The 27,865-nt window shown below is 41.7% G+C and overlaps 3 protein-coding genes across 7 annotated transcripts in view; all 3 read right to left on the minus strand.

Moving 5' to 3' along the window:
• Window positions 1-26: 26 nt before the first annotated feature.
• TMUB2 (transmembrane and ubiquitin like domain containing 2) lies at window positions 27-5,217 on the minus strand. 3 transcript variants are annotated; one of them, XM_074261140.1, is made up of 3 exons: window positions 3,298-5,217; window positions 1,619-2,179; window positions 27-1,443 (listed from the first exon to the last, which is right to left on the minus strand). In XM_074261140.1, exons 2-3 carry the CDS (start codon window positions 2,152-2,154, stop codon window positions 1,080-1,082), a joined length of 900 nt encoding a protein of 299 aa, XP_074117241.1. In that variant the 5' UTR covers window positions 2,155-2,179; window positions 3,298-5,217; the 3' UTR covers window positions 27-1,079. The 3 variants fall into 3 exon arrangements, with proteins under 3 accessions (XP_074117241.1, XP_074117243.1, XP_074117244.1); XM_074261142.1 differs by having other exon boundaries at window positions 3,249-3,424; XM_074261143.1 differs by lacking the exon at window positions 3,298-5,217 and adding an exon at window positions 2,900-3,220.
• ASB16 (ankyrin repeat and SOCS box containing 16) lies at window positions 5,201-10,237 on the minus strand. The gene is made up of 5 exons (XM_074261137.1): window positions 8,262-10,237; window positions 7,588-7,855; window positions 6,683-7,169; window positions 6,029-6,142; window positions 5,201-5,577 (listed from the first exon to the last, which is right to left on the minus strand). Exons 1-5 carry the CDS (start codon window positions 8,560-8,562, stop codon window positions 5,392-5,394), a joined length of 1,356 nt encoding a protein of 451 aa, XP_074117238.1. The 5' UTR covers window positions 8,563-10,237; the 3' UTR covers window positions 5,201-5,391.
• A 132-nt stretch (window positions 10,238-10,369) lies between these two features.
• The window catches only part of HROB (homologous recombination factor with OB-fold), a 30,041-nt gene continuing 12,545 nt past the window's right edge, over window positions 10,370-27,865 (minus strand). Inside the window, exons 7-10 of one of the 3 annotated variants that reach the window (XM_074261135.1) lie at window positions 14,833-14,918; window positions 14,189-14,314; window positions 13,134-13,197; window positions 10,370-12,454 (exon numbers count right to left, since the gene is read on the minus strand). In XM_074261135.1, the coding sequence (XP_074117236.1) occupies window positions 12,390-12,454; window positions 13,134-13,197; window positions 14,189-14,314; window positions 14,833-14,918 (341 nt within the window). In that variant the 3' untranslated portion in view covers window positions 10,370-12,389. Of the gene's footprint in view, window positions 12,455-13,133; window positions 13,301-14,188; window positions 14,315-14,832; window positions 14,919-27,865 lie in introns of those variants that run through there. The other 2 variants (XM_074261134.1, XM_074261136.1) reach the window with 2 other exon arrangements.

The raw sequence follows: 27,865 nt of genomic DNA on the forward strand, positions 1-27,865 counted from the left end.
TAACCAAATGAAAGCTTAGAGGCAACTTTGAGTGACCAGGACTGGCCACAGAAGTAAAACTTTATTCAATCACAGGCAGTGGCCATCGAGTCAGGAGCCACGGGAGCATAAGTCTCCATGCCACGAGGGCAAAGTTTTTTCAATCACAGAGGGCATGATAGTGCAGACATTTCTTCATGGTGTCCTGGCCTTGGATTTGAGGCAGTAGCAATCCTAGCCCTATTCCTGTACTTCTTGATCCTAGGGTCTCACTTCTGACTCCCAGAGTTCTGTCTTAACTGTAAAGGGCTTTGTTTAAAAAAAAAAAAAAAAAAAAAAAAAAAGCAAGCAAAGTGCTCTAGAAAAGGGGAGAACCTTGGAAATTCCAGAACATAAGAACCATCCTACTACCACTACTCAAGGGCCAAGGTTTTGAGAAGACGACCTGATCCAGGGAGACACCTTGGCTCTGCCCACCCCCTTTTCCTGAAACAGACTAGATTTGGTCATCTTATAAAATAACCATTGCCTTGTCCACAGAAACAAGAGGCTTAATTTGGCTGATGACTAAGCACAGGGGCCTTGTTTGCCCCTGGCAGAAGCATGCTGTGGATACTGCTGTACTCCCCTAGCTGGCTGCCCAATATAGAGAGCTGCCATGCAGGAAGCTGGACAGGCCAGAAGCTCCAGTGTGTGGAGAGTTGGTGGCACACAAATGAGATGGGGATAAATGGCAAGGGGCCCTTCTCTTTATTCTAGGGTCACCTAAAAGCCTGTACCTCTGCCAAGTGGGACCACCATCACAACCCACCCAAGGGGAGGGCAATCACACTGGCAATTGGGAATGTCTATGGGGGAAGGGGGGGAAAAAAGAGTCCTCATTTCTACCTGAGAGTTGTTAATGGGCAGGGGAAGGGGCATGGTCACCCTGCTTGGGGGTAGAGTTGAGGGCATGGAAGAGGCTACGTGCCTACCTCCCATGGAAAGCCCACATCCCTTTAACTAACCACCACTGGCCCTGGGTTCCTTGGCACCCAACTCTGGGCAGGGAAACAGGAAGGGGAAGGAAGACTGATATTCTTCCCACCCCCACGACGTCTTTATCGTCCATACATCCCAAAAACGAGGAAGCTGAAGAAGACAGTGACTCCTACCAAAGAAACAGTGGCAGGTGCTGTGAAGAATTGTCGATAGTTGATACGGAAGTACCAGACTACGCCCAGCAGCACCACAAATACAGGCACCATGAGGCTGCCCACATTGACGCTGAGCCCGGGCGGCTCTGTGGTGGGAGAGGTGGGCAGTGCGGAGGGGCCAGAGGTTGCTGGCCCTGGGGGGGAGCGATGACAATGGATTACACAGTTGTCAGTGATGTTTAGGGAGCGAAGGGTTCGGGCTGGATCCTGCAGCAAGCGGCCTTGGTAAATCAGTTTCATCTGACTCTCCTGCCCGGGAAAGTATTTGCTATGAAAACAGGAGACAAAAATCAGAATGATGAACAGAGTTGGGAGGCAAAAAAAAAAGCAGGCAAATTTAGGGAAAATAGCTTAATTGCACATTCCCAGAGACCTCTCAGGGGTGCTGGCCTGCACCAGCCTTCCTACCTAAGGACCAGGAACCCACCTCCCCCCTTGCTTACCTCTTCAGGGTGCCCACGGTGTCCTCAGGCCTGGCCACAGCCAACTCCTCTGTGTCATTGAGGAATTTGAGCCGAACGTTGATGAGGTCAGTGTTAGGGAGAAGGTGGGTGCTACCCTCACACCTCAGGGAAGCTTCTGGTCTGCTGCCCTCACCACTAGCAGCCCGGTTAGGTAGCCCCTGTATGTCAAGCAGGTGGTCGAGGCCTGGCTCACCCCCGCCCCCAGCACCAGGCTCACCTGCGGAGTCCCCCCCCCCTTCCTCCTCAGCTTTCTCCTCAGTACCCTCTTCAAGATGGGTGGGCTCAGCTGGTTCCGAGGTGCCCGGCCCTCCGACCAGGTGTTCCACGTGACCAAGACGGAGCACAGAGGTGTCACCAGCTGCCACAATGGTGCCCAGGAGCTGACTACTGCCAGCATCTGCCACGTAGGTGGAGAGCCAGGCCAGTATGAGGGCCAGCACCAGCACCACCACACCCACCACCACCGTCACCTCATTGCCCACGCCTTCAATGAGGGTGGTATCAGGGGGTTCCATGGCTGGAATTCTCACTGGGTCTGAGCTGCAGGGGCACAAGGAGCAGAGTATTAGCTGGGGCCAGGACAGGGCAACCGTGGTGGTCTGCTTTTGCCTTAACCTCCCAACTCAAAGAAAATTGGATTCTGGTGTATCAAAGAGGGAGAATCCCCTATGGCCAAGAATAAAACCTGTCCCCCAGGTGTACCTCAAACTTCCAAACACCCGAAGTACAATCCCCCAAACCTCGGGGTCTCTCATCAAAAACACTATGAAATCGGAGGATGGAAAAACGGTCTCTGGCCGCGGCCATGCCAGGTTCTGAGATCGGGCAGATCTGCACTTGTGCGAGTCTTAGAGGAACACTGAAGTTTCTCAAACTTGACCTTTCCCTTCCCCTTTGCCCCCAAGGGCGGGGTACACTGTCTCAGAGGCTGCCAGGCATTTCAGGTATAGGAAAGTTGTCGCGGTCTCAGCCCAGAAGTACGAGGGCGGACCGGACCCAGCCCGCGGCCAACCCCCCAGCACCAGTCGTGCCCCGAGGTGTGGCCGACCTGCCCGCCCGGGGCATTCCCCTAGTCTGTCCGCCGCTCGAAAACGCGGCCCACGGGGCTCCCGAGTTCTACTCTCCCAGGGGCTCCTAGCGCCCGCCCCTCCGCCATCCCGCCAGCTCCGGCTAAGCTCCCCGAGGGCAGGCATCCCCACCAGGGTCCCCGGACGGCGTCAGGCACGGAGGGGGCTCAGAGGAGGAGGCTTCCTTGCCCACCTCTCTTCTCCACAGGCTCCGACTCGACCCTCTGCCCCCCCAAAGGGACTGCCCCGAGACAGTCTCCGGCTGGCTCCCGCGGGTATTGGATTAGGCGGGGGAGGGGCCCGCTTCCAGGCCCCAAATCGGACCGGCGTCCCAGCCTAGGGGATGCTCCCGGGGCGGGGTCAGAGGTCACGCCCCACCACCCCCTCCCGCAAACTGGGGCGGGGCCAGGGCCGGAGGGAGGGGCCGAGGGGTGGCCGCGAGGGGTCCTGGGAAACGGAGGATGCCGACTGAATTAGGGTACGGGACGCCCGGCATCGGGGTAGGGAGGCCAGCCAGATGGCGACTCCCCTAGGGCCCTCACCTAACTTGTCCAGGCGTCCTGGATGCGCCGGGATAGTCCCGGATCTCACCTGCCCGTCCGGGGGAGGTGGGGCGGGGGGCCCACCGGCAGCCCCTGATTCCTTTCAGGACCGGGTCTTCCGGCTCGCGCCGGAAGCTACTTGTACACGAGACGGGAAGTCCCACCTCCTCCCTCTTCCCCGCGGCCGTTGCCGCGGACGGGAGACGCTCTAACTAGGTCCATTTGAAAACCCAACTTCCGGGGAAGTTGCGGACGACAGGGGGCGGCATCCTCCAGGGGGCGTGACCGGCAGCGAGAGGCGGGGCGGCGACGAAGGTTCTTCGGACGAGAGCCGCCAGAAGCAGTTCTGCCCCTCTTCGGTTTTATCACCTGTAAGGGCAGCATTCCTCTAATCCTCGCGTGGCCCTGAAAGGGGAGAGTGGCTACCCAGAGTCCCTCAGCTGGCTTCGGGCTCAAAGGATCGAGCGCTATGAGGGACCTGTCTAAATAATAGCATCCCTTCATTTTACCAATGGGAAACTGAGGCCCAAGTCAATTTCAAAATTTCCTGAGACTTAACCTTCCCGAGGGTTTGATGTTGTGGCCACGGCCAGCTCGGTTTCCTGCTGTAATCTCCACTTCCCTCAAAGCCCACGAGGCCAGTTGGTGCATGGTCACTGGCGATTCACCCATATCAGCTGAAGCTTTGATGAACGCTGCTGGCCGGCACTCACCAAGTATCCTCCGAGAGACAGGAAACAAGCAAAGCTGAAGGGGGGGTGAACCCTGACACTGTCCTTGACTTTTGGGGTGAGCGCTGAAACTCTCCTGACAGGGACCCACCCTTCAGTTAAGTGGTTTCTTTAAGATTGGCCCAGGACCACTCTTAGCTGGAACTTAAGTGGCCTCATTTAGATGCAGATCTGGACCTGATATCTCTGTGGAGTAACTGCACCCTTTATTGAGCTGAAAATCAGTCCAGAAGCACTCCTACTTAGCTTGAATTTATCTCTTAATTGAAAATCTAGGCCTGGGGGCAGTGGTAACATTGATGTAATTTCATTCAATTGAAACTACAGTCTCAGATTTCCTATAAAAGCAATTTGGGGCTCATTTCTTTGCAGAAGCCTGAAGTAGGAATCATGCCATGCCAAGGGACCTCTCTCCCTTTGGCACAGCTATCTACCAGGACCCTTGCCTACTGTGAAGAGACATTTTCTTCTCACGATAAACCTTTTGTTATCTGTCAGGATTTCTCTGCTAGGACCTTTTTGTCTCGGCCAGGACTTTGTCACTAGGAAGTCTTCCTAGCAAAAGCTGGCTTCTCAGTGCCAATAAAACTTCCCTTTTGCCATCCAAACTTTTTGGGTTCGTGAATTGTCACATTGGACCTACGTCAACCAAAGAGGAGTTCCCACAACTCTCTCCACTGATGCTAACCGAATCATTTGGTTCCCTAACCTCATCAAAGTTAGGGGGCACTTTGGGGATTTGGCCTGGAGGGGAGGAGGAGGAAATGGGCAGTCACTCCATCAATTCATTCATTCCCTTCTATGGGTTTCTGGATCCTAATCTCCCCAGACACGGGTCCCAGGCTAAAGCATCTCTTATACTTGTCCAGAATGGGATAGCAGGCTAGGCTGCTACTGGAAGCCATGTGCCTTGACTGGGACCCAAGAGAACTGTAAGAGGCCAAGAAAAAGCAAAGGCATTTGTTTCTCAACTGCCTATACCTACAAGGTGTCAGGGGGCAGGGAATACTTCAAGGGGCTAACCCAAAGTAATGCCTTGTGATTTAAGAATCAAGCCCTAAGATTCCCACCTCTCACTTCTCACTGGTCTACCAGTCCTGGTTCTGTCTTGACAAATGGTCAACTTTGAGAATCCTCCAGGCATTCTGGGAGGAGGGATTCTTGTTATCACAACATGCCTACTTAGGTTTCTCATGTTATCTGCTCACCTTTAATAAAATCTGTTGAGCATCTTTCCCTTTAATTGTGGCTTTTTTTTTTTCCAGTGAGGGGTGAAGGAGAGATTTTCTATGGTGTCCCATGAACTTAAAAAGGCTGAGAACCACTGCTCTCCAAGACCACCTTCTTCTAAGGGAAAGGGTAGTACAGCCATAAAAAAGACCCAGATATGGATCACTTTCCCCAACTTAAGATCACTGAATGCTTCCCTCAATTCGAAGGAGTACGTAGTCCTTCAGGGCAGGGGGCAGTGGAAGTTGGGATACAGCAAGGCGACATCGATTTCTGAGGTAGCTCCGGAGGGCATGTCTCGCCAGGTGCTGCAGCCGACGTGGCTGGTTTGCCATTTGGAAGGCTGAGTTGTAGAAAGCTTCATGCTCCTAAGCCAGGAGAGAAAGTTCATTCACAAAGCATTCTTGTCTCACAGTTCTAGTTGGGGACAGTCTAGGTTAGAGGGAGAGATGGGCACTGCCCACTCCCATTCCCAGAGGCCCCTAACGAAATGTATCTGAACAATAGATACAAAAGAGAACACTGATAGAGGAGAGGGACAGGTGGTTTTTTTGTTTAGGCTTAGGATGCATGTCTGGGATGCTTCTTATAGGCAATTCTTCACACTTGTATTTTTTCTGACCAGATTCTCCTTTTCCAACACACCTCCACATTTCCTTTCCACTAGCCTTAATATGGTTAATACCACTTGCTAGCTCTTCTCCCTGTCTTTACTCAATGATGGTCAGAGACCTGTGTCTCCTCTCTTAGGAGTTGGGGTGGGTGGGTTGTCAAGGTCTCCATTTCTTCCCACAGGACAGACATACTGTTATGACATACCTGCCACAGCTCTGGGGACACAGCCTCAATCCAGGTTTCACTAGGTGGGACACAAGGGTAGGCATTGAGCAGTACTTCCAGGGCTTGTGGAGATGAAGCACACAGCTTCAACATCTGTGGGAGGAGGGCAAGGGAAAGGACAGAACATTAGAAGGGAGCAGTGCTCATCTTCCCCTTACCCCAGACCCAGGTGAGTAAGATCACATCTCCTGAAGCCTATTCCCACCTTATTTTAAGGGCTAGGTGGGGAGGATGTAGGTTATGATTAGGTCTTTCTCCTTCCCTTTTCCATGCCAGTTTACTTTTCTACTAAGGCATATTCCCCAACTTTCTAGCTTCTAGCTACTTTCCCTATTCCTTATCCACTGGACCCTATAAATAATTAATATCTAACTCTTTATTTCCACCCTAAATTAGGCTTGTTAACTTGTAACTAGGAGTTAGAAAAGCCTAAGAGTTAAGAAGCCATCATCAAAGGCCTAGGCAGTAGAATAATCTAGAACACTTCTCTTTTCTTTTGTCCTTCCCTTCTTCTAGACAATATCTGCCCCTAAAGGTAAAAATCTAGCCTCACCCTTACACTCTACTGCTCTCCTGCACTCCCAGTCCAGACCTTTGCCCCTCCTCTCCTTAACTTCCTTTGTTTTCCATTACCTCTGGGCGGATAGGCTGAGCCCCATAGTCCAGCAGAGCAGAGATGAGGACCTCAGGCTTCCAGTCAGGGACGTCCTCAGCTGCTTGTAGAGCACAGTCCATGGGTGTGTGTCCAGCCCCATTGGGAGCATCAGCCTTTGCCCCATGGTGCAGCAACAGTTCTGCCAGCCGCCCGCACCCATTGACACAGGCATTGTGCAGTGGTGTGTGGCGCTTCCGGCCGGCTGCCTGGGGATCTGCCCCCGCCTCCAGGAGCCGCTGGACCACCCCCTCGTGCTGTCGTCCTGGCCCTTCGGCCCCAGCACAGGCTGAGTTGAGGGCAGTCTCACCTTGGCCTGTACGTAAGGCCACATCAGCCCCGTGCTGCAGGTACAAGGCTACATGTTCTTCTAAGCCCCGACCAGCAGCCACATGCAGTGGTGTGACCTTACTTTCTCTCGAGGCCAAGTTCACGGATGCTCCCATTTCTAGCAATAATTGAGCACATCTGAGGATATGATGGTGAAAACCAGAATCATCTCCCTGTCCGAAGCCCTAGCCCCTTGGACTCATCCAACTCGTTTTAGAACTACAAAGTATAGTAGACATGGAAGCTCATTAGCATCCTTTCAAGCAGGGATTCCCTTGGCCTCCAAGTCTGTTCTAGACATCCCCATTTCAGAAAGTTTCCCTAATTCTCCTTAGCCAGCATTCCCTCCCCATCTTATAATTATCTATGGGCATCTCTTGCCTTTTTTTCTTCAAGGCACTGGGATATGTATACAAAGATAAAGACACAGTCCCTGCCCACATGGAGTCTTTTAATCTAGTAGGGAACTGAAATTAAAAAAACAAACCCATAAAACTATGAATAACTATCCAACTATCTGATGCCAAGTGACATCTCAGCCCCCAAAGGAACCTACCGTAAAGACTCAGGGGTAGTACAGAGGTGGAGGGGGGCCATGCCTTCCTCTGAGAACACATTAGCATTGGCTCCAAAGTCAAGCAGCAACCTTACACAGTCTGGCTGGGCCTGGGCACAGGCCTTATGCAAGGCTGTCTGCCCCCCAATTCGAGCATCCGGATCAGCACCTTGGAGGATCAGGTGGCGGACACAGTTGGTGTAGCCTCGGGCTGCCAGAATTTGTAATGGGGTCATCTGCTTGGTCCTTGGGGTTAGTACCCAGAGGCCTGGGGGAGGGGAAAGCAAGAGATACATTTTATTAAATAGGGTGATGAGCAGAAAAGACAAAACTGGGAGGGGCAGAAAAGATCATGAGAACAGGACTATTAAGTGTACAGGGCAGAACATCTACCAAGATGCCTAGGAAAATCCTCTAGATACTGGAAGAAACACTGGACATTAGTCAAGATGTTACAGGTTTTGTTGTTCCGCTACCAAAAAAAAAAGTGTAGACAAATAAGCTGAATGGGTATGTCCTAAAAATTTTGATACTTTTCTCCCAATGGAGAATGTAATCCATCTTAGTGTCAATACTATCAGTGGGTATGGGATGGCATCTAAAATTCTCACCCACTGTCATTCTTTTCATTTTCTTCTTTCCACCCACTTAAGTACCTTCTTGAAGAGCCTTACCCAATTCAGCTGACCATGCCAGCTGGTCACTGACAGTCTCCACAATCATGTTGGCTGTTGCTTCATTCTGGAATAGGGCCTGGATCTTTTGTAGATCACCCACAAACAGGGCATTATGGACGGCTGGATCACGGCAATAGCAGGGAGTCCGCATAAGTTGGGTCCGGGTGCTTGGGGGGCACCTTCGGTTATAGCGCTGCCAGGCAGCTGCCCGGCGCCGATCTTCCCATTCTAGCCATTCTTGCTGCAGGCGAAGTGAGCGCAAAGTAGAAGAAGTGAAAGGGAAAGTCTCCCTTGCCATGCTGTAGTGGGCCCAGTTTATGAAAGTGGGTGGCCAAGCAATACTGGTCTCACACTACATTATCATCTCTGCTCTGAGATGCCCCCCTTTTTGCCAAAGCTGGCTGTTCAGGAGCAGCTGCGGCTATAAATAGGCTTCCCTGGCAATCTGATCAACAGGTTTTATGCAGTGTCATGGTCCCAGTAGAGATAAACTTGGGCCTGAGCCCCCTCCAGAGGCCATGCTGTCTTATTAACATGTTTACTTCCATGCTACTTCAAAGTACAGAAGGTCCCAGCTGAGGCTACCCTCTGGATCCCAGTGGGAAGGTCCACACTGAGAAAACCAAGTTTGGGTGGAAGGAAAAGAAATCAAGTGGCCTGGGTCTATCTAGTCAGAAGAGGGTTCATCAACTGACAACATGAGAACAAAAGGGAGATAGAATCAGTCACCAAGATTAGCAAGAGGAGACATGCCTCCAGCCTCCTCACAGGACAAGTGTATAAAACATGGGAAGGTAGTCAATTTGTGGGTGCTAGGAGTTTGACTGAGGGAGAAGAATGGACTGTTCTTTGGACCTTTTCAGCCAATTATTTGTCTCCTGGCTTATTGCCAGGAGGGTAGAAAACAGTTTAAAGTAGAGCAGAAAATCTTCAGACAGACACTGGTTGACCACTTATTGGGGGAAGAGTTCAAAGTGAGTTCTTGCTTAGTTTGAACTTTCCAACACCAAGATTCAAGAAAGTGATACAGCAGATACATCTCTCCCCATGGGAATGGCAGCTTTACTTAGACACCTCTAGAGGGGGGAATGACGCCAAGAAACAGCATCTGTGTCAGTACAGGGACCAGCAATCCAGCTTCTGTCAGTTCTCTTAAGGTGAGGGAGGCGTCTTTCACAGTTATCCCCACACATAGCAGAAGCCTGATATGACTCAAGGGCAATTGAACTTGTTGGATGCCCAGTTATTTGAGTACCTCCTCCCTTCTAACACACCATGCTATGCTCTTTTACAGGGGATTAAAAGCTTCTATTTGTTTCAAAGTCTCTGCCTTCAGGGCTTTCCTGGTTAAAGCTGTATTTGATATTACAGCTGTCCATCCTTCCCACACATAACACCATGTCCCCTTCCCTGCTTAATATTTGGGCCCTACTTTGGTTTAAATACTTGAACACCAGAAGTTATTTTGGCTTTATCTCTGTTTTCTTAAACCAGCCCAAGTGATCTCCCCCTGCTTCAAAGTTTCACCTGTTCCACAAAGGTAGGGGGAAGATAGTTAAGGAAATGGATGGGTAAGGAATTCTTTCCCCCTCCTCTTCCCTCTCCTCTGATATGCTTTGGGCAGGAATAAGAACATGATTAGAAAATGCTTGGAGGGGGGCAGCTAGGTGGCGCAGTGGATAGAGCACCAGCCTTGAATTCAGAAAGACCCGAGTTCAAATCTGGTCTCAGACACTTAACACTTCCTAGCTGTGTGACCCTGGGCAAGTCACTTAACCCCAGTCTCAGAAAAAAAAAAAAAAAAAAAAAGTGAAAGTGCTTGGAGAGCATCAGAGAATGTCGCCTATGCAGACCCAGATGCTTAACCCTAGTGGAACTCCTTATTGTATAATTAAGTGGCCAACTGCCTAATTGCAGCAGTTAGTAACCCACAGTGTTATTCCCATATTTGGAGATCAGCAACTTGACGCCTTCCACATCCTTGATCAGTATAGAGCACTAACCTGAAGGACACCCTCAGCACAACCCACTGAGTATCTTTGTCCAGCTCTCACGGAGTAGGAGTTTTTAATATCTCCCATATTTCTATGAACATACAGGGGCTGCTTCATTCATCATTTATTGAGCATAGAATCTGTGCAAGGAGCCATGAGAGATACAAAGGTCACAGTCACTATTTTCTGCAAGTTGACACTGGAATTGAAAGCCCTGGATACATAACATTAGTAACCACTGTGACAAGTAGAATGTGCTTAAGAGCCTGAGAAGAAGTGTTATGGATTTGAATCCTGAATCTGTTTATTACTATGACCCAGACAAGTTCTTTCAACTGCATCAGCCTCAGTTTCTTCCTTTTACAATAAGACTATTTCTGAAGTCCTTCCAGCTCTCAATTCTATAGCTATTTTTTCATCTTGAACTTTAGAGTTCAGGAGAGAAAGGCCTGTGGACTGGAAGAGCCTGAGGGAGTTTCATGGAGACAAGACTAATATGGGCCCTGAAAGCTTAGGTGGGAGTCTGATAAGACAGAACTGGGGTTGGGGTAGGAGGTAGGACATCCCAGACAGATTTGGTAAAGAAAAAAGTGGTTAGATACATATGCATCTGATGCATATATGGTAAAATATTCAGTAAGAAAGATATATCAGGATCAGTCCATAGTGCCAGCTATAGCACAAGGATCAGTCCCTCAGGATGTCCTATTGTTTTTGCATTGATTGCCCTTCAGGCCTGAAATGTCCATCTTCTTTAACTCTGACTCCTAGAACGTTCCATTTCCTTGAACACCATCAAGCACCAACTTTTACAAGAAGCCTTTCTTAATATCTCCAACTGCCAGCGTCCTCCCTCCCAAACAATTTTACATTTCCTTTTATTTATTAACTTTATATTTTTTCTACATAGACATATACACACATATACATATGTACACTTTGTAGTATCTCATCTTAAGAATGTAAGATCCCTATGATAAGGGTTGTTTCATTCTTTATGGCATAGTGTCCAAGACTTGGAACTTAAGAAATGTGGATTGACTGATTGCATCCTCCATCTCCTACAGCCTCTCCTTTTCTCTCTTTAGCCTCATAATGGATATACATTTTAGAAAATGGAAAGTTACATTTTAGAAGGAACCCTAGCTGTGGACCAAGTAGTCCTTGAAAGGAAGTTGGCAATTTAAACCTAACCCTAGAAGGCCATAACCTTTTGGGTTCTCTCCTTTTCTGGCAATAAGCAAAGATATTAGGCCAACCTTCTTTTTTCCCATCTGCATTTTCGGGCTGGAACAAATATAAAAAACTATGCCCCACCCTCTCCTTGATCAGTCCTTGTTTTGGGAATAAATCACTGAAATTACTACAGAAGGAAACTAAGCTAATTTTATGGTGTCCCTTTCTATGAATGACTCTGTGAAGTCAGAGTGCTCAAGCCCTCCCTCAAAACATTATGGCATCCAGAATCAAGATGGATAGGACATAGAAAGACATACAAAAGAAGGCAAGAAGGCTAAAGTCATAAGAGAATTGGCAGAAGAGCATATAGCCCAAAGTCCAAGGAGAGTGAGCACCATACTTTATTTTAAATTATGGCACAATGCCCTAATTCTTTGATCCTAATCCTGGAAGCCTCTGTGTAACTTCAGTAAAAACCTTGTTTTAGGGATAAATAAGTAATTCAGGCCTAAGTGAAGTAGTCTCTTAGGGGCAGGATGAAAGTAGCTAAAGACAACATTCTGAGGGAAAAATAAACTGATAATTTAACTCCAGGTGGGGAGGTAAAGGAGGCAAACAGTAGTTCTAAGCTCAGATTTGGGGAATTATGTCCCTGTTTACTCCTGTGTCTTCAGTTGTCCAAAGAGTGGAAATCAAAATTGTGAGAACCAGGAAACTTGTCTATGATCAAAACTGTCTCCACAGACAGAATCTATTAAGAAAGATGCTCTGACCTAAAAGATGAGGAGAACTCTCTCACAAATAGGTAGGAAAGGGGCAGCTGACATGCTCACAATATTATCTGCTAAGGCAAAAGAACACAGCCCTGCCTCCACCCACTGTCTCACAAATGAGATGAGTCCATGTCCAACTTGTAGCAAACAAGGCAATGCTAGGTCCTTGTGGTCCTGCTTCACCAGCCACTGTCCTCAGAGAAGAAGTCCTCAGGCAACTCCCCTAGGAGTCCATCCAGATCATCTGCACAACACAAAAGGCAAGGGTGAGAGGAGTTAGCTCAGTTGCAGATGTAAATAGATACTAGGGGCTCAAGTCTTTGATTACTTGGCCCCATTCTCTGATAACCTAGTGGAGAAACCTACATAATTGTCCTTTTATGGTACTAGAAGGCAGCACCCCAAGACATGACAGTGACTGGATGTACCCAGATTCTTGTGGAAATACCTCTCTCCCCATACCCCCAGTCCTGGGACAATTCTATCCCTCTATGGAGGTTTCCTTTTTCTGTGGGCTTCAAGAAAATAATGTATGCTGAGTACTGCCAACTTTAAAGCATTTCCAGCCCAACATATAGACCAAACACATTCTTATGGTCTTTTTACAAAGCACTCTTCCAATAACAGCAGGAATATTACCCCCCCCCCCATTTTATAACTGGGGAAAGTGAAAATATGAAAAGCTAAATAACATGTCCAAGATCACAAAGAGTTCCATTCACTAGAAAAGGATCTTTGCCTTAAGCACACTAATAATCACTTACAATGACCCTCCCCCCCATCATGGGGGTACTATCCTCTTCATGGTCAGACTCAACCAAAAGGACAAAACTGGCAATAGTCAAGAGCCTGGCTGGGTCATTCTTTACAAAAGAGCAGCAGTCAAAGTGGTTTTGCTTCCAGAGAGAAGATTATTTTCTTACCTGCTTCAGGAAGCTCTTCTCTGGGGGCTGCCTCCATGCTGATTGTCCTGAGCTTCTCTCTGGGCTTCCCATCACAATGAAGAGCATGAGAGCAGCTCTCAGGAGCAGGAGGCTGAGACAGAGATTCTGACTGGAAAGGACTAGAAAGCTGAAAATGTCCCGGAAAACTGAATAAAGTATGGGAATAAAGTATCTTTCAGTCTTCATCAGGGTGGGGAAAGGGGTAATTGGGGGTACAGTTGCCCAAACAGGTTTCTAAGCTCAAGCAAATACAGTTAGGTTTTGATTATATTGCTAATGGAAACAAGCTATAGCAGGAATTACTATCCCAAATATCCAATAATTCAAAAAGCTATTTGCTTCATATTGAAATGTCTATGAATTTTGACTATCAAAAACCCCTTACCAACTCTGGGGTGGATATTAAAAAGTATCTGAATGTGACCACACACTTACTGATGCACACTTCAAGAGAAACTGGCTTGAGATTAACAAGTAGCCATGGAAATGCCATCATCAAACAGGTTTACTTGCCTTTTTAGGGAATACATTTTTTAATATAGTATGAAGAGACTATGGAAAGAGGATCATGCTTAATGCCCCAGAGCATCCAAGGCACCATGCTCTCAGCACAGCCCCAGTAGCACAATGTCTTGGGCCTAAAGTGTCCCCATTTTCAACCCCAAAGTCCCCTTAACCCCCTATCTTTCCCCATTCTAAGACTGCAATGGCCAAAAAAAAAAAAAAAAAAAAAAAAAAAAAAAAAAAAAAGAGGAGTTATAACACATTAGACTAGCTGGCCTATTGCCTGGTTGTGAAAGTTCTGTGGCTCGCCACAACTTTTTCCACACGGGGGTCCTCAATTCTTGATTAAATTTACAGTGATTTTCAGCACTTCAAACTCTGACATCTTCAATAAGATAGCCTCTCTGGGGAGCAGAGATACTAAAAAAACAGGTTAGAAGACAAAATGGAAGGAAGAAGAAAGAAAGAAGGGAAAAAAAGTAGTTTCCTTTGTTTTCTCCCAACTTCCCAGCCTTGGAAGGTCCTCTTACCTTGGAAAGGGGTTGAGAACTCCTGGGGCCTCTCCCATCTCCTGAATCTGGGCTGTAAATCTGGACCAGGTTGTTGGGTGTTACATTGAGGTAGTGATTGCGGAGTGAGGGGGAGAATACTCCAATCTGGAGAACATGGGAAGGAGAAGGTCACAGTCCAATAGGTACTCAAAGCTAAATCTCCTAAGTAGTACTAAGCTGGACGTAAGATCCTGATGGCCCACAGCAAAGTCCAACAGAAATCTCTATAATTTGACCCAAAACCCCTATCCCTGCCTCACCCTACTGCTAAAGAGAAGGAACCAATACTAAAGGAGCAGGAGCTACCCCAGTAGAAATAGGCCATCATATGAGATAATAGATTTATGACATCCTATCTCAGTGTAAGTGGCCCAACGCTGCAGGACAAGTGCTAAAATTGTGGCCACAGAACTATCATACACTTGCTTGGGTTCTAGGAGAAAATGCAGCCAGCTAAGCCATTATGTGGTTATATGAGAGTCATAGCCTTGGAACAGAATACCATACGTTAAACATTTTTCAAGTTTTAAAGCACTACATCAATGAACTCTTGTGATTCGAGAAGATTTCCCCAAGCCAGCTTAGTTTAAAATAAATGGTCCTTATTGCTCTGCTTCCTTTACCTGCTTCAACAGCAGGACAGATCCAGTCTTCAGCTCATTCTGTCTCTCCTCCAACAGCAGCCGGTGCACTGTACCTTGCATCTCTCCTGCAACAGACCAGAGGCAGACAAAACAAGTCACCCAGACTCAGACCTAGACCCAAATGCAGCCGTAGCTATAGCCGTAACCATAGTCTGGTACCTCTTCCTCCTTTTTTTGCGAATCTCCTAGGACAATATGACAATGAATGGAATAGCACCACACTTAGAGTAGTATAGTCAGTTTTAGGTGTCAAATTTTAAGAGAAAGATGGAGAAACTAGAGCTTAGCTTGATGAGCTTAACCAAAGCAATCTTAACATAAATGTTCATTTGATTTAATGGGATATTTATAATAGGAATTCTTATGGTAAAGCAGGCATATATGAAGCTTTCTCAGGGGCCTATACCAACTCATTATGTGAATAGCTCTGGACTCATATCCCTTGTGATGAGCAAACTGGAACATGAGAAATGGAATCTCAGACTACTCAAGAAAAACTAAATTCTCAAAATAGAAAGAGAAATAATCCCACTGAAGAGAAAAGATGGAATTTGTCTGAAAAGATTATGTCAATGTACAGGGAATTTACTAACCAACTTTTATATATATATATATATATTTTTTTTTTTAAATTAATTTTGTAATTATAACTTTTTTTGGACAGTACATATGCATGGGTAATTTTTTACAACATTGTCCCTTGCACTCACTTCTATTCCAAATTTTCCCTCCTTCCCTCCACTCCCTCTCCTAGATGGCAGGTAGTCCCATACATGTTAAATGTGTTATAGTATATCCTAGATACAATATAAGTGTGCAGAACCGAATTTTTTGTTGCACAGGAAAAATTGGATTCAGAAGGTAAAAATGACCTGGGAAGAAAAACAAAAATGATTCTGTCCATCAATTGGAACTGAATTAGCTCTTCTCTATGTTGAAGATATCCACTTCCATCAGAATACATACACATACAATATCGTTGTTGAAGTGGATAATGATCTCCTGGTTCTGCTCATTTCACTTAGCATCAGTTGATGTAAGTCTCTCCAAGCCTCTCTGTATAACTCCTGCTGGTCATTTCTTACAGAACAGTAATATTCCATAACATTCATATACCACAATTTACCCAACCATTCTCCAATTGATGGGCATGCATTCATTTTCCAGTTTCTAGCCACTACGAAAAGAGCTGCCACAAACATTTTGGCACATACAGGTCCCTTTCCCTTTTTTAGTATTTCCTTGGGATATAAGCCCAGTAGTAGCACTGCTGGATCAAAGGGTATGCACATTTTGATAACTTTTTGGGCATAATTCCAGATTGCTCTCTAGAATGGTTGGGTTGGTTCACAACTCCACCAGCAATGCATCAGTGTCCCAGTTTTCCCACATCCCCTCCAACAGTCATCATTATTTTTTCCTGTCACCTTAGCCAATCTGACAGGTGTGTAATGATATCTCAGAGTTGTCTTAATTTGCATTTCTCTGATCAATAGTGATTTGGAACACTCATATGAGTGGAACTATATTATAAAGCATCAGTCACCAAAAGTATTTGGTATTGGCTAAGAAACAGACTAATTGATCAGTGGAATAGGTTAGGTTCACAGGAAAAGATAGTGAATAAAAATAGCAATCTAGTGTTTGACAAACCCAAAGATCCCAAATTTTGGGATAAGAATTCATTATTTGACAAAAACTGCTGGGAAAACTGGAAATTAATATGGCAGAAATTAAGCATGGACCCACACTTAACACCACATACCAAGGTAAGATCAAAATGGGTCCATGATTTAGGCATAAAGAACAAGATCATATAAATAAATCAGAGGTACATAGGATAGTTTACCTCTCAGACTTGTGGAAGAGTTAGGAATTTGTGACCAAAGGAGAACTAGAGATCATTATTAATCACAAAATAGAAAATTTGATTACATCAAAGTAAAAAGCTTTTATACAAACAAAACTAATGCAAACAAGATTAGAAGGGAAGTGACAAACTGGGAAAATATTTTTACAGTTAAAGGTTCTGATAAAGGCCTCATTTCCAAAATATATACAGAACCGACTCTAACTTATAAGAAATCAAGCCATTCTCCAATTTATAAATGGTCAAAGGATATGAACAACTTTCAGATAATGAAATTGAAACTATTTCCACTCATATGAAAGAGTGTTCCAACTTATATATTTTTTTAAAAAATGTACAGAATATGGAAGCAAGGCCAGGTAACAGGATGAATACAGAATCATAGAATAGTGCTTTAAGAATGCCTGGTGGACAGCCCTCTTTGTAGTGGCCAGAAACTGGAAACTAAGTGGATGCCCATCAATTAGAGAATGGCTGAATAAATTGTGGTATATGAATGTTATGGATTATTGTTCTGTAAGAAATGATCAGCAGGATGATTTCAGAAAGGCCTGGAGAGATTTATATGAACTGATGCTGAGTGAAATGAGCAGGACCAAGGATCATTATATACTTCAACAACAATACTGTATGATGATCAATTCTGATGGATGTCGCCATCTTCAACAATGAGATGAACCAAATCAATTCCAATAGGACAGTAATGAACTGAACCAGCTACACCCAGTGAAAGAACTCTGGGAGATGACTATGAACCACTACATAGAATTCCCAATCCCTTTATTTTTGTCCACCTGCATTTTTTATTTCCTTTACAGGCTAATTGTATGCTATTTCAAAGTCTGATTCTTTTTGTACAGCAAAACAACTGTTTGGATATGTATACATATATTGTATTTAATTTACACTTTAACATATTTAACATATATTGGTCAACTTGCCATCTGGTGGGGGGGGAAGGAGGGGAAAAATTGGAACAAGAGGTTTGACAATTGTCAATGCTGTAAAATTACCCATGCATATATCTGGTAAATAAAATAAATAAAACTAAATAAAATACTAATTAATAAACTAAAATAAAACTAATAAATAAAATAAAAAATATAAAAGTAAAAAATAACTATTAAATAAATAAAAACTAATTAATTAAAAAAAAAAAAAAAGAATGCCTGGTGGACTTAAAACTATATTATAAAGCAGCAGTCATCAAAACCATATGTACTGGCTAAGAAATAAGAATAGTTGATCAGTGGAATAGGTTAGGTTCACAGGACAAAACAGTCAAGGACTATAACAATCCGAGTGTTTGAGAAACCCAAAACCCTCAGCTTTTGGGATAAGATCTCATTATCATTAGAAGGGAAGCAATAAGGGCAGGTAGGTAGGGCAGTGGATATAGCACCAGCCCTATTGTCAGGAGGATTTGAGTTCAAATCTGCCCTCAGACACTTAACACTTCCTGGCTGTGTGATCCTGGGCAAGTTACTTAACCCCCATTGCCTCAGCCAAAAGAAAAAAAAAAAAAAAAGGGGAAGCAATACACTGGGAAAATATTTTTACATTTAAGGGTTCTGATAAAGGCCTCATTTGTAAAATATTTATAGATAATTGATTCAAATTTATAAGAATTTAAACCATTCTCCAATTGATAAATGGCCAAAGACATGAACAGACAATTTTCAAATGAAGAAACTGAAACCATTTCAAATCATATGAAAAGGAGCTCTAAAGCACTATTGATCAAAGCAATGCAAATTAAGACAACTCTGAGGTATCACTACACACCTGTCAGATTGACTAAGATGACAGGAAAAGATAATGATGAATGTTGGAGGGGATATGGGAAAACTGGGACACTGATACATTGTTGGTGGAATTGTGAAAGAATCCAACCATTCTGGAGAGCAATTTGGAACTACGCCCAAAAAGTTATCACACTGTGCATATCCTTTGACCCAGCAATGTTACTACTGGGCTTATATTCCAAAGAGATCTTAAAGAAGGGAAAGGGACCCACATGTGCAAAAGTGTTTGTGGCAACCCTTTTCATAGTGGCAAGAAACTAGAAACTGAATGGATGCCCATCAATTGGAGAATGACTAAATAAGTTATAGTATATGAATGTTATAGAATATTATTGTTCTGTAAGAACGACCAGCAGGATGATTTCAGAGCAGCTTAGAAAGACTGACATGAATTGATGCTAAGTGAAATGAACAGAACCAGGAGATCATTATACATAGCAACAAGAAGATTATACAATAACCAATTCTGATGGACATGGCTCTTTTCAATAATGAGGTGATTCAGGTCAATTCCAATGGTCTTGTGATAAAGAGAGCTACCGGCATCCAGAGAGAGGGCTGTGGGAATTGAGTGTGAATCACAATATAGTATTTTCACTCTTTTTGTTACTGTTTATTTGCATTTTGTTTTCTTTCTCATTTATTTTCCTTTTTGATCTGATTTTTCTTATACAGCAAGAAAACTGTATAAATATGTAAAAATATGTTAAATCCAATATATTTAAACATGTTTAACATATATTAGATTATTTGCCATCTAGGGGAGGGGATGGGGGGAAGAAGGGGAAAATTTGGAACACAAGGCTATGCAAGCGTCAATGTTTAAAAACATGTCCATGCATATGTTTTGAAAATAAAAAGCTTTAATAAATTTTTTTCTTTTTTTAAATAATGCCTGGTGACTAAACATGTATTAAGTGCTTGCCTTCTCAATGGAGGAGGAATTTAGTGGGAGGGGTAGGGAGAGAGGGAAGAAGGGAGAGAATCTGGAAGACAGAAAAATTAATATTAAAATGTACTTATATGTGACTAGGGAAAAATAAAAAAATTTTTTAAATTAAAATCTAAAAATAAAAAAAAATGCTTGGAATGTCACGATTTGAAGTTAGGGAGAGAAGTTGGAAACAAAAAAGAACTTTTTAAAAAGTCAAATTGGGGAGAAAAGAAGAATCCTGGAAGGAATAGCATTGTTGCTGAGAGTAGATGGGATGATATGTGACAATGGAAAGAAGGCAAAGTTGCTTTGTTTTTACCTTCTCTGCAAATAAGAATAAACTTCACACACTGGAAATAGAACAAGAAAAGACTAATAGGATAGTCATACCTAAACTAAGTAAGGACACAGGAAGAGAACACTTAACTGCCTTCATGCTAGCTAGCCCAGGTAAATGATATCCTCAGGACCTAAAAGAACTGCCTGATAGTACTGCTGAGCCAGGGTCAATGATATGTGAAAAATCACAGAAAACAGGAGCAGTACCACAAGGTTTGAGAAGGGCAAATGTTCCATTTTTCAGAAGTGAAAAGGACAGAAACTGAAAAATATAGGCCAAGTGAGCTTGCCTTTGATATCAGGAAAATTCTAGCATAGAGCACGAAGAAGATGGTGAGCAAAAATCTAGAAAGGGAAATGGCTATTACAAAGAGCCAGTCTGGATTCATTAAGAACAGGTTATGATTTACATGACTGCACAAATATAACCTATATCAGAATGCTTATGTCTCAAAGAAGGGGGAGGGAAGAGTCAGAAGGATAGAACTTGAAATTCTAGATTTAAAAACAACAGCAGCAAATATTAAAAATTGTTTATAAATGTAATGGGGATGGGGAGGAAACATAAATTTTACGGTAGATAAAAATGCCAGACTTAACCTTTTCATTTTTTGACAGGATCATATAATTAGCAGATGAGGGGAAATTCTACAGCCATAGTTTGTCTAGATTTTAACAAAGCATTTGATGAAGTATAGTATCACATACTACTCTTGTGGAGAAGAACACAGATAAGATGTTAATGTATTAGAGGGATTTGATGGTATCACTCAAAGACTAGTTGCTAATGGTTCAAAGTTGGTATGGTGAGAGGTCTCCAATGGAGCATTCCAGGGATTTGTATTTGACACTGTGCTATTTAACATTTTTATCAATGATTTAAGATAAAAGTAGATATGATATGCTCCTCAAATCTGAAATAACCCAAAGCTGGGAGAGATTTCTAACACACTAGATGACAGTCAGGATCCAACAGGATCTCCTCAGGTTAGAGCTTTAAGGCTGAATCTAATAAGATGAAATTTAAAAGAGATTAATGTAAAGTCTTAAACTTGGGTACAAAATAATCAGCCTCAATTATAACAACTTTATTTTTTTTCCAACTAGACCTAATTTTACCAAAAATAAATTGAAGTTAATTGCTAAGAACTCCTTAAAAAAAAAAAAAATCTTCTGAAAGGGAAAGTAAGTTTTTCTCACAATATATCTTGATCCCATCTTTTCTAGCAGACTGCCCTCATTATCATCTCTTTCTCTCTAACCTTCAATCTCTAATGGTTCCTTCCCTATTGCCTACAAACAAGCCTAAATTTCCACAATCCTTAAAAAATACCTCAGTCAACCTAAGTATTTCCTCCCTTTTCAGCCAGACTTCTTGGAAAAACTTATATAACTGCTGTCCCCACTTCCTTTCTTCAACTCTTCTTAATCCCCTATCTTGAGTCTGACCTCATGAAACAGAAATTGCTTTCTTCACAATTAGCAATAATCTCTCAATCATTAAACTTTAATGGTACTTTCTCAGTCCTTATCTCTCTCTTTTTTTTAAAAGTCCTTAACTTCTTAAAAACACTTCCTCCTAAAGCACTAGATACTGTTAACCACCTCATTTCCTCCTGGATAATCTCTCTTTGGATTTTGTGGCATTGATTCTCCTAGGTTTTCTTCTAACTATAAGACTAGACAGTCCTTGGTCAGGTTGACATTCCTCTTATGCTTCCCAACTGTGGGTATATCCCAAGGTGTTATGGGCCAGAACTCTGTATTTAAAACAAAGATTCTTACAAGGTGCTAACTCAGTGGGATTGATAAAGACAATGGTTATCTAGTTTAGCATGGTGCTTAATAGTTCTCTAGTTCAGTACATGTATTTAGTACTTAAGAAAGTTCTACAAGATTGATACCTATGATAATGTAATTAGAATAGAGCATATAAACTGGGACAAACTCAGCCAGATTCATTCCATCTCACACCACCAAGGTTTCAGGCCTTTCTCTTCCTTCTCTTCTGCACTGAAACCAAGATTCGAGAAAGCCTTTAAGAAAGCTAGCCTGGGCCCCTGGCAAGGATACTAGACTTTGAAGAAGATAATAAAAAGTTTGGACTTGGCTAATTCTTGTGTTGATTAATCTGTTGAAACAAGGCTCCTCCAAGACCTCCAGAAAACCAACCAGAACGCTACCCTAAGGTTCTGCCCAGAGCCTTCTTCCATTTTCTACTTTATCTCATTTGGTTATTTTTATTAGCTACCACCCTTATGTAGAAGACTCATCAGTTTATATAGCCAGCCTTGGTTTCTCTCATGAATACCGGTTCTATATCTTGAATGATTTCTTTCCAACTGGATGCTTCACACACAACTCCATTGCAACATGTCCAGAGCAAGCATTCAATATTTTCATTTCTATGATCAAACATAAACTCCTGTTTTGACATGTAAATTGCTTTACTACATAGCCACTTCCTACTTAAAGTCTAGAGCTTTATTTCTCTTCTCCCTTTATTTTGAATCTACTCCCTATTCCACCCTACATGCATCTTCTTGTCTGTCTGTCCCTCATGCCTCTTTGTTTGCCACCCGTGCTTCTCTTCAAATCCTTGATTCCCTTCTAGACTAAACTCAAATACTCTCTTCTCACACAATCTTTTCTGACCTCACCTGTTCTAATTTACTCATACCCAAAACTGCTTTACATTTGTTTTATATGAATTATATATGTACCTATAATCTCCCCCATTACAATGTAAATTCCTTAAGGGCAGGGACTGTTGTAACTTTGTCTCTGTATTCCATGGGTTTAACACAATATCTGAAATACTACAGTTTTATGGTATTATGGTATAGGTATTATGGTATATATGGTACAGGTATTATGTATAATACCTCTTGATTGATTTTCAAAATTTATTGAAAGAAATGATTATTTCTCTTGTATTAATAACCAATTATAGAATTAGTACCAAGGTTTTTTCCATTTTTCTACTTCTTCATTCTGTAGGTAATTCAAGCAGTCCTTTTAGGTATAGGATTGGTAATGACAGAGAAAACTCATATCTGTTCAAAAGATTAAGGAATTTGAATTTAGGAGAATTGATGGATTCTGGCCCATTGTCTTTTACTCAAGGCAGATCTGAGAAAATGCGGATTCTCCCTTTTATTTAAATCAAAGCTTCTTAAAATGTGGATCTTGAATGGGATTGTATAAATGAATGTAGAGGTCATACAATTATGATTTATTATCAGTAAATATTTGGCTTGCATACCTATTTTATATACCTCATATACCTGGAGATCATGTAAAGATTTTTTTGTGTCAAAAATTTGCTTGTGGAAGTCTCAGGGCAAGGAGGAGCACTAACATACCAGAAATTGCAGTTCTTGTCACAGTTCCAGGGCAGAAAAGAGTGCTTATAGTCATTCACAGACCAGAGCACAGGCCAAGAGAATAGTAAATGCACTTAGATTATTCCACCTTGGAAGAACTGAAAACTTACAGGTCCCAAGGAGTATCTCTGAAAACAATTGTACAAAATCTTTGAAGCTCGGGATAGTGAACTCTGCACTCTGGAAACAGAGCCCCACTTTAACAAAGAGTTAAAAGTAAAAAGATTGACTGGAAAAATAATAAAAAAAAACAAAAAAAATTTCGACCATAGAAAGATACTATGGTGACAAGGAAGATAAAAACACAGAAGAAGACAACAAAGTCAAAGCTCCAATATCCAAAGCCTCCAAGAAAAATATGAATTGGTCTCAGGCTATGGAAGAGCTCAGAAAGTATTCTGAAAATCAAGTAAGAGAGGCAAAGGAAAAACTGGGAAGAGAACTGAGAGTGATGCAAGAAAATCATGAAAAACAAGCCAAAATTGGTAAAGGACACACACACACACACAAATACTTTAGAAAACAACACCTTAAAAAACCAGAATAGACCACATAATAAGAACTTCAAAAAGCCCACAAGGAGAAGAATATTTTGAAAAGCAGAAAACCAAAAGGTAAAAGAGGCAAAAAATTCACTGAAGAAAAATACTCCTTTAAAAAGTAATTAGCCAAATGGAAAGGAAGGTCCAAGAGCTCATTTGAAAAAAATAATTCCTTAAAATTTAGAATTGAGCAAATGAAAACTAATAACTTTATGAGAAGTCAAGAAATAAAACAAAACCAAAGAATGAAAAAATAAAGACAACATGAAATATCTTGCTAGAGAAATACAACTGATCTGGAAAATAGGTTCCAGGAAAAATACTTTTAAAATTATTGGGCTACCTGAAAGTCATGATCAAAAAATAGCCTAGACATCATCTTTCCAAAATTAACAAGAAAAACTTCCCTGATATTCTAGAACCACAGGGTAAAATAGAAATTGAAAGAATCTAACAAATATGTTTAGAAAGATTGCACATATTGAACCTATATATCTGATTTTGGGGAGAAAAGAGGGAAGGAGAAAAATCTGGAATACAAAAGTCTTACAAAAATGAATGTTGAAAACTATCTTTACATGTATTTGGAAAAATAAAATATGAGGAAAAAAAAAAAAAAAAGAAGCCAATGATCACTTCCTAAAAGAGATCCCAAAATAAAAACTCCTGGGAATATTACAGCCATATCCAGAAGCTCCTAGATCAAGCAGAAAATATCGTAAGCAGCTAGAAAGAAACAATTCAAGTCAGGATAACACAAGATTTAGCAACTTGGAATATATTTTGGAGAGCAAAGTAGTTAGGATTACAAACAAGAATTCCCCTCCCCAGCAAAACTAAGTGTAATCCTTCTAGGGAAATAATGGAAGACTTTCATGTATTCTTTAGGAAAAGACCATAACTGAACAGAAAATTTGACTTTCAAATATAAGCCTCAAGAAAAGCCTAAAACCCCCAACCAAAAATTAAACTTGAAATACAAAAATTAAAAGGAGAAATCAATAATATTGAAATTAAAAAAACTATTGAATTAATAAATAAAACCAAGAGTTGGTTTTATGAAAAAGCCAATAAAATAGATAAACCTTTGGTAAATTTGATAAAAAAAAAAAAGAAAGAGGAAAATCAAATTGATAGTCTTACAAATGAAAAGGGGATCTTTCCACCAAAGAAGAGGAAATTAGAGAAATAATAAGGAGTTAATTTGCCCAACTTTATGCCAATAAATTTGATAACTTAAGTGAAATGGATGACTTCCTCCAAAAATATAGGCTCCCTAGATTAACAGAGGAGGAGATAAATTGCTTAAATAGTCCCATTTCAGAAAAACAAATAGAACAAGCTATTAATCAACTCCCCAGGAAAAAATCCCCAGGGCCAGATGGATTCACATGTGAATTCTACCAAACATTTAAAGAACAATTAGCCCCAATGTTATATAAATTATTTGAAAAAATAGGGGATGAAGGAGTCCTACCAAACTCCTTTTATGACACAGACATGGTACTGATACCTAAACCAGGTAGATCGAAAACTGAGAAAGAAAATTATAGACCAATCTCCTTAATGAATATTGATGCTAAAATCTTAAATAAGATATTAGCCAAAAGACTTCAGAAAATCATCTCCAGGATAATACACTATGATCAAGTAGGATTTATTCCAGGAATGCAGGGCTGGTTTAATATTAAGAAAAGCCTAAAAAGGTAACCAGGAAAGAAAAATCATAAGGAACTTAATATTTAAGTTGAATTGCTTATATTCCTACATGGGAAGATGATTCTTGTAACTTATAAAAAATACTATGCTTATCTGGAACTATGTTGAAAGTTATCAAACTGTACATACCCTTTGGGTTTATATCCCAAAGAGATCTTAAAGGAGGAAAAGGGACCCACATGTGCCAAAATGTTTGTGGCAGCCCTCTTTGTAGTGGCCAGAAACTGGAAACTGAGTGGATGCCATCAATTGGAGAATGGCTGAATAAGTTACAGTATATGAATGTTATGGAATATTATTGTTCTATAAGAAATGAGAGAGGTCTGGAGAGACTTACATGAACTGATGCTAAGTGAAATGAGCAGAACCAGATCATTGTACCTAGTAACAAGATTATATGATGATTAGTTCTGATGGATGTGATTTTTTTTGAACAATAAAATGACCTGAGGCCAGTTCCAATGATCCTGTGGATAAAGAAACCCATCTACACCCAGAGAGAGGATTGTAGGAACTGAGTGTGGATCACATTAGTATTTTCACTTTTGTTGTTTGCTTGCATTTTGTTTTCTTTTTCATTTTTTTCTTTCTGATTTGTGCAGCAAGATAATTATATAAATATGTAAAAATATAGGTTAAATCCAATACATGTAAACATATTTAATATATATTGCATTACGTGACATTTAGGGGAGGAGGTGGGAGTGGAAGGAGGGGAAAATTTGGAACATAATGTTTTGCAAGGGTCAATGTTGAAAAATTATCCATGCATATGTTTTAAAAATAAAAAGCTTTAATAAAACAAACAAATAAAAAATACACTATATTTTGATCCATAGTTGTCTCTCGGGATGCAGATGGCATTTTCCATCCCAAGTGTATTGGAATTGTCTTCAAACACTATATTGCTGAGAAGAGCTAAGTCTATCACAGTTGATCATCACATAATCTTGCTATGACTCTGTACAATTTTCTCCTGGTTCTGCTCACTTCACTCACTATCAGTTCATATAGGGCTTTCCAGGTTTTTCTTAAATCAACTTACTTATCCCTTTTTTATAGAATAATAATATTCCATTACATTTATGCACCATATCTTATTCAGCCATTTCCCAATTGATGAGGATCCAATCAACTTCTAATTTCTTACTACCAAAAAAAGAGCTTCTACAAACATTTTTGCACACATGGGTCCTCTCCCCTGTTTTATGATCTCTTTGGGATATAGACCCAATAGTGGCAGTGCAGTTTTGAAGCCTTTTGGGCATAGTTCCAAATCGCTCTTCAGAATGGCTGGAATAGTTCACAACCTCATTAACAATGCATTAAAGTTCCAATTTTCCCAAATATCTCCCAACATTTTTCATTTTTTCTTGTCATCTTAGCCAATCTGATAGGTGTGAGAAAGTAGAACTCAAACTTTTAAAAACAAATGTTAAAAATTGATTTTACATATAATTGGGGGAAATAAAATACTAAATAAAAAATTTTAAAGATTTTTATAATAAATTCTTTTTATTATAAAGAAAACATAATTGAGAAAATATCAATAACCATTTATGCTCATCCTGCCAAGCCACTGCCACTGATCCATTTTCTACCTCTAACCTGGTTCTCCATCTCCCTCAATGAGTGATCACTCCTAATGTCCCACACAGACTCCAGATCATTACATCGTGCTCTAACACGCCAGCTTTCTACCAGACTTCAGCATTCACACCCTCGCTATATCCATTTCTTACTCAGGGAACATACTCCAGGGAATACATGTGGAAAGAGTATGTCAATTGTTTGCCTTATAACTGGTTCACTGTTGACTAAACACTTCTCCCTAGCACTATATGTTTTCTTATGCTGTTAGAATATAAGCTTGTCAGCAGTCACCAAAACCATTTGGTATTGGCTAAGAAATAGACCAGTGGATCAGTGGAACAGATTAGGTACAAAGGACAAAAAAGGGTACATCTATAGCAATCTAATCTTTGACAAACCCAAAGATACCAACATTAGGGATAAAAATTCATTATTTGGAAAAAACTGTTGGGAAAACTGGAAATTAGTATGGCAGAAATTAGATGTGGATCCACACTTAACACCATATACCAAGATAAGATCAAAATGGGTCTATGATTTAGGCATAAAGAATGAGATCATAAATAGATTAGAGGAACAGAGAATAGTCTACCTCTCAGACCTGTGGAGGAGGAAGGAATTTATGAGGAGAATTAGAGATCATTATTGATCACAAAATAGAAGATTTTGATTACATCAAACTAAAAAGTTTCTGTACAAACAATACTAATGCAAACAAGATTAGAAGGGAAGTAACAAATTGGGAAAATATTTTTAAAAGCAAAGGTTCTGACAAAGGTCTCATTTCCAAAATATATAGAGAACTGACCCTAATTTATAAGAAA

Source organism: Sminthopsis crassicaudata, chromosome 4 (genome assembly GCF_048593235.1).
Source record: "Sminthopsis crassicaudata isolate SCR6 chromosome 4, ASM4859323v1, whole genome shotgun sequence".
Taxonomy (NCBI): Eukaryota; Metazoa; Chordata; class Mammalia; order Dasyuromorphia; family Dasyuridae; genus Sminthopsis; species Sminthopsis crassicaudata.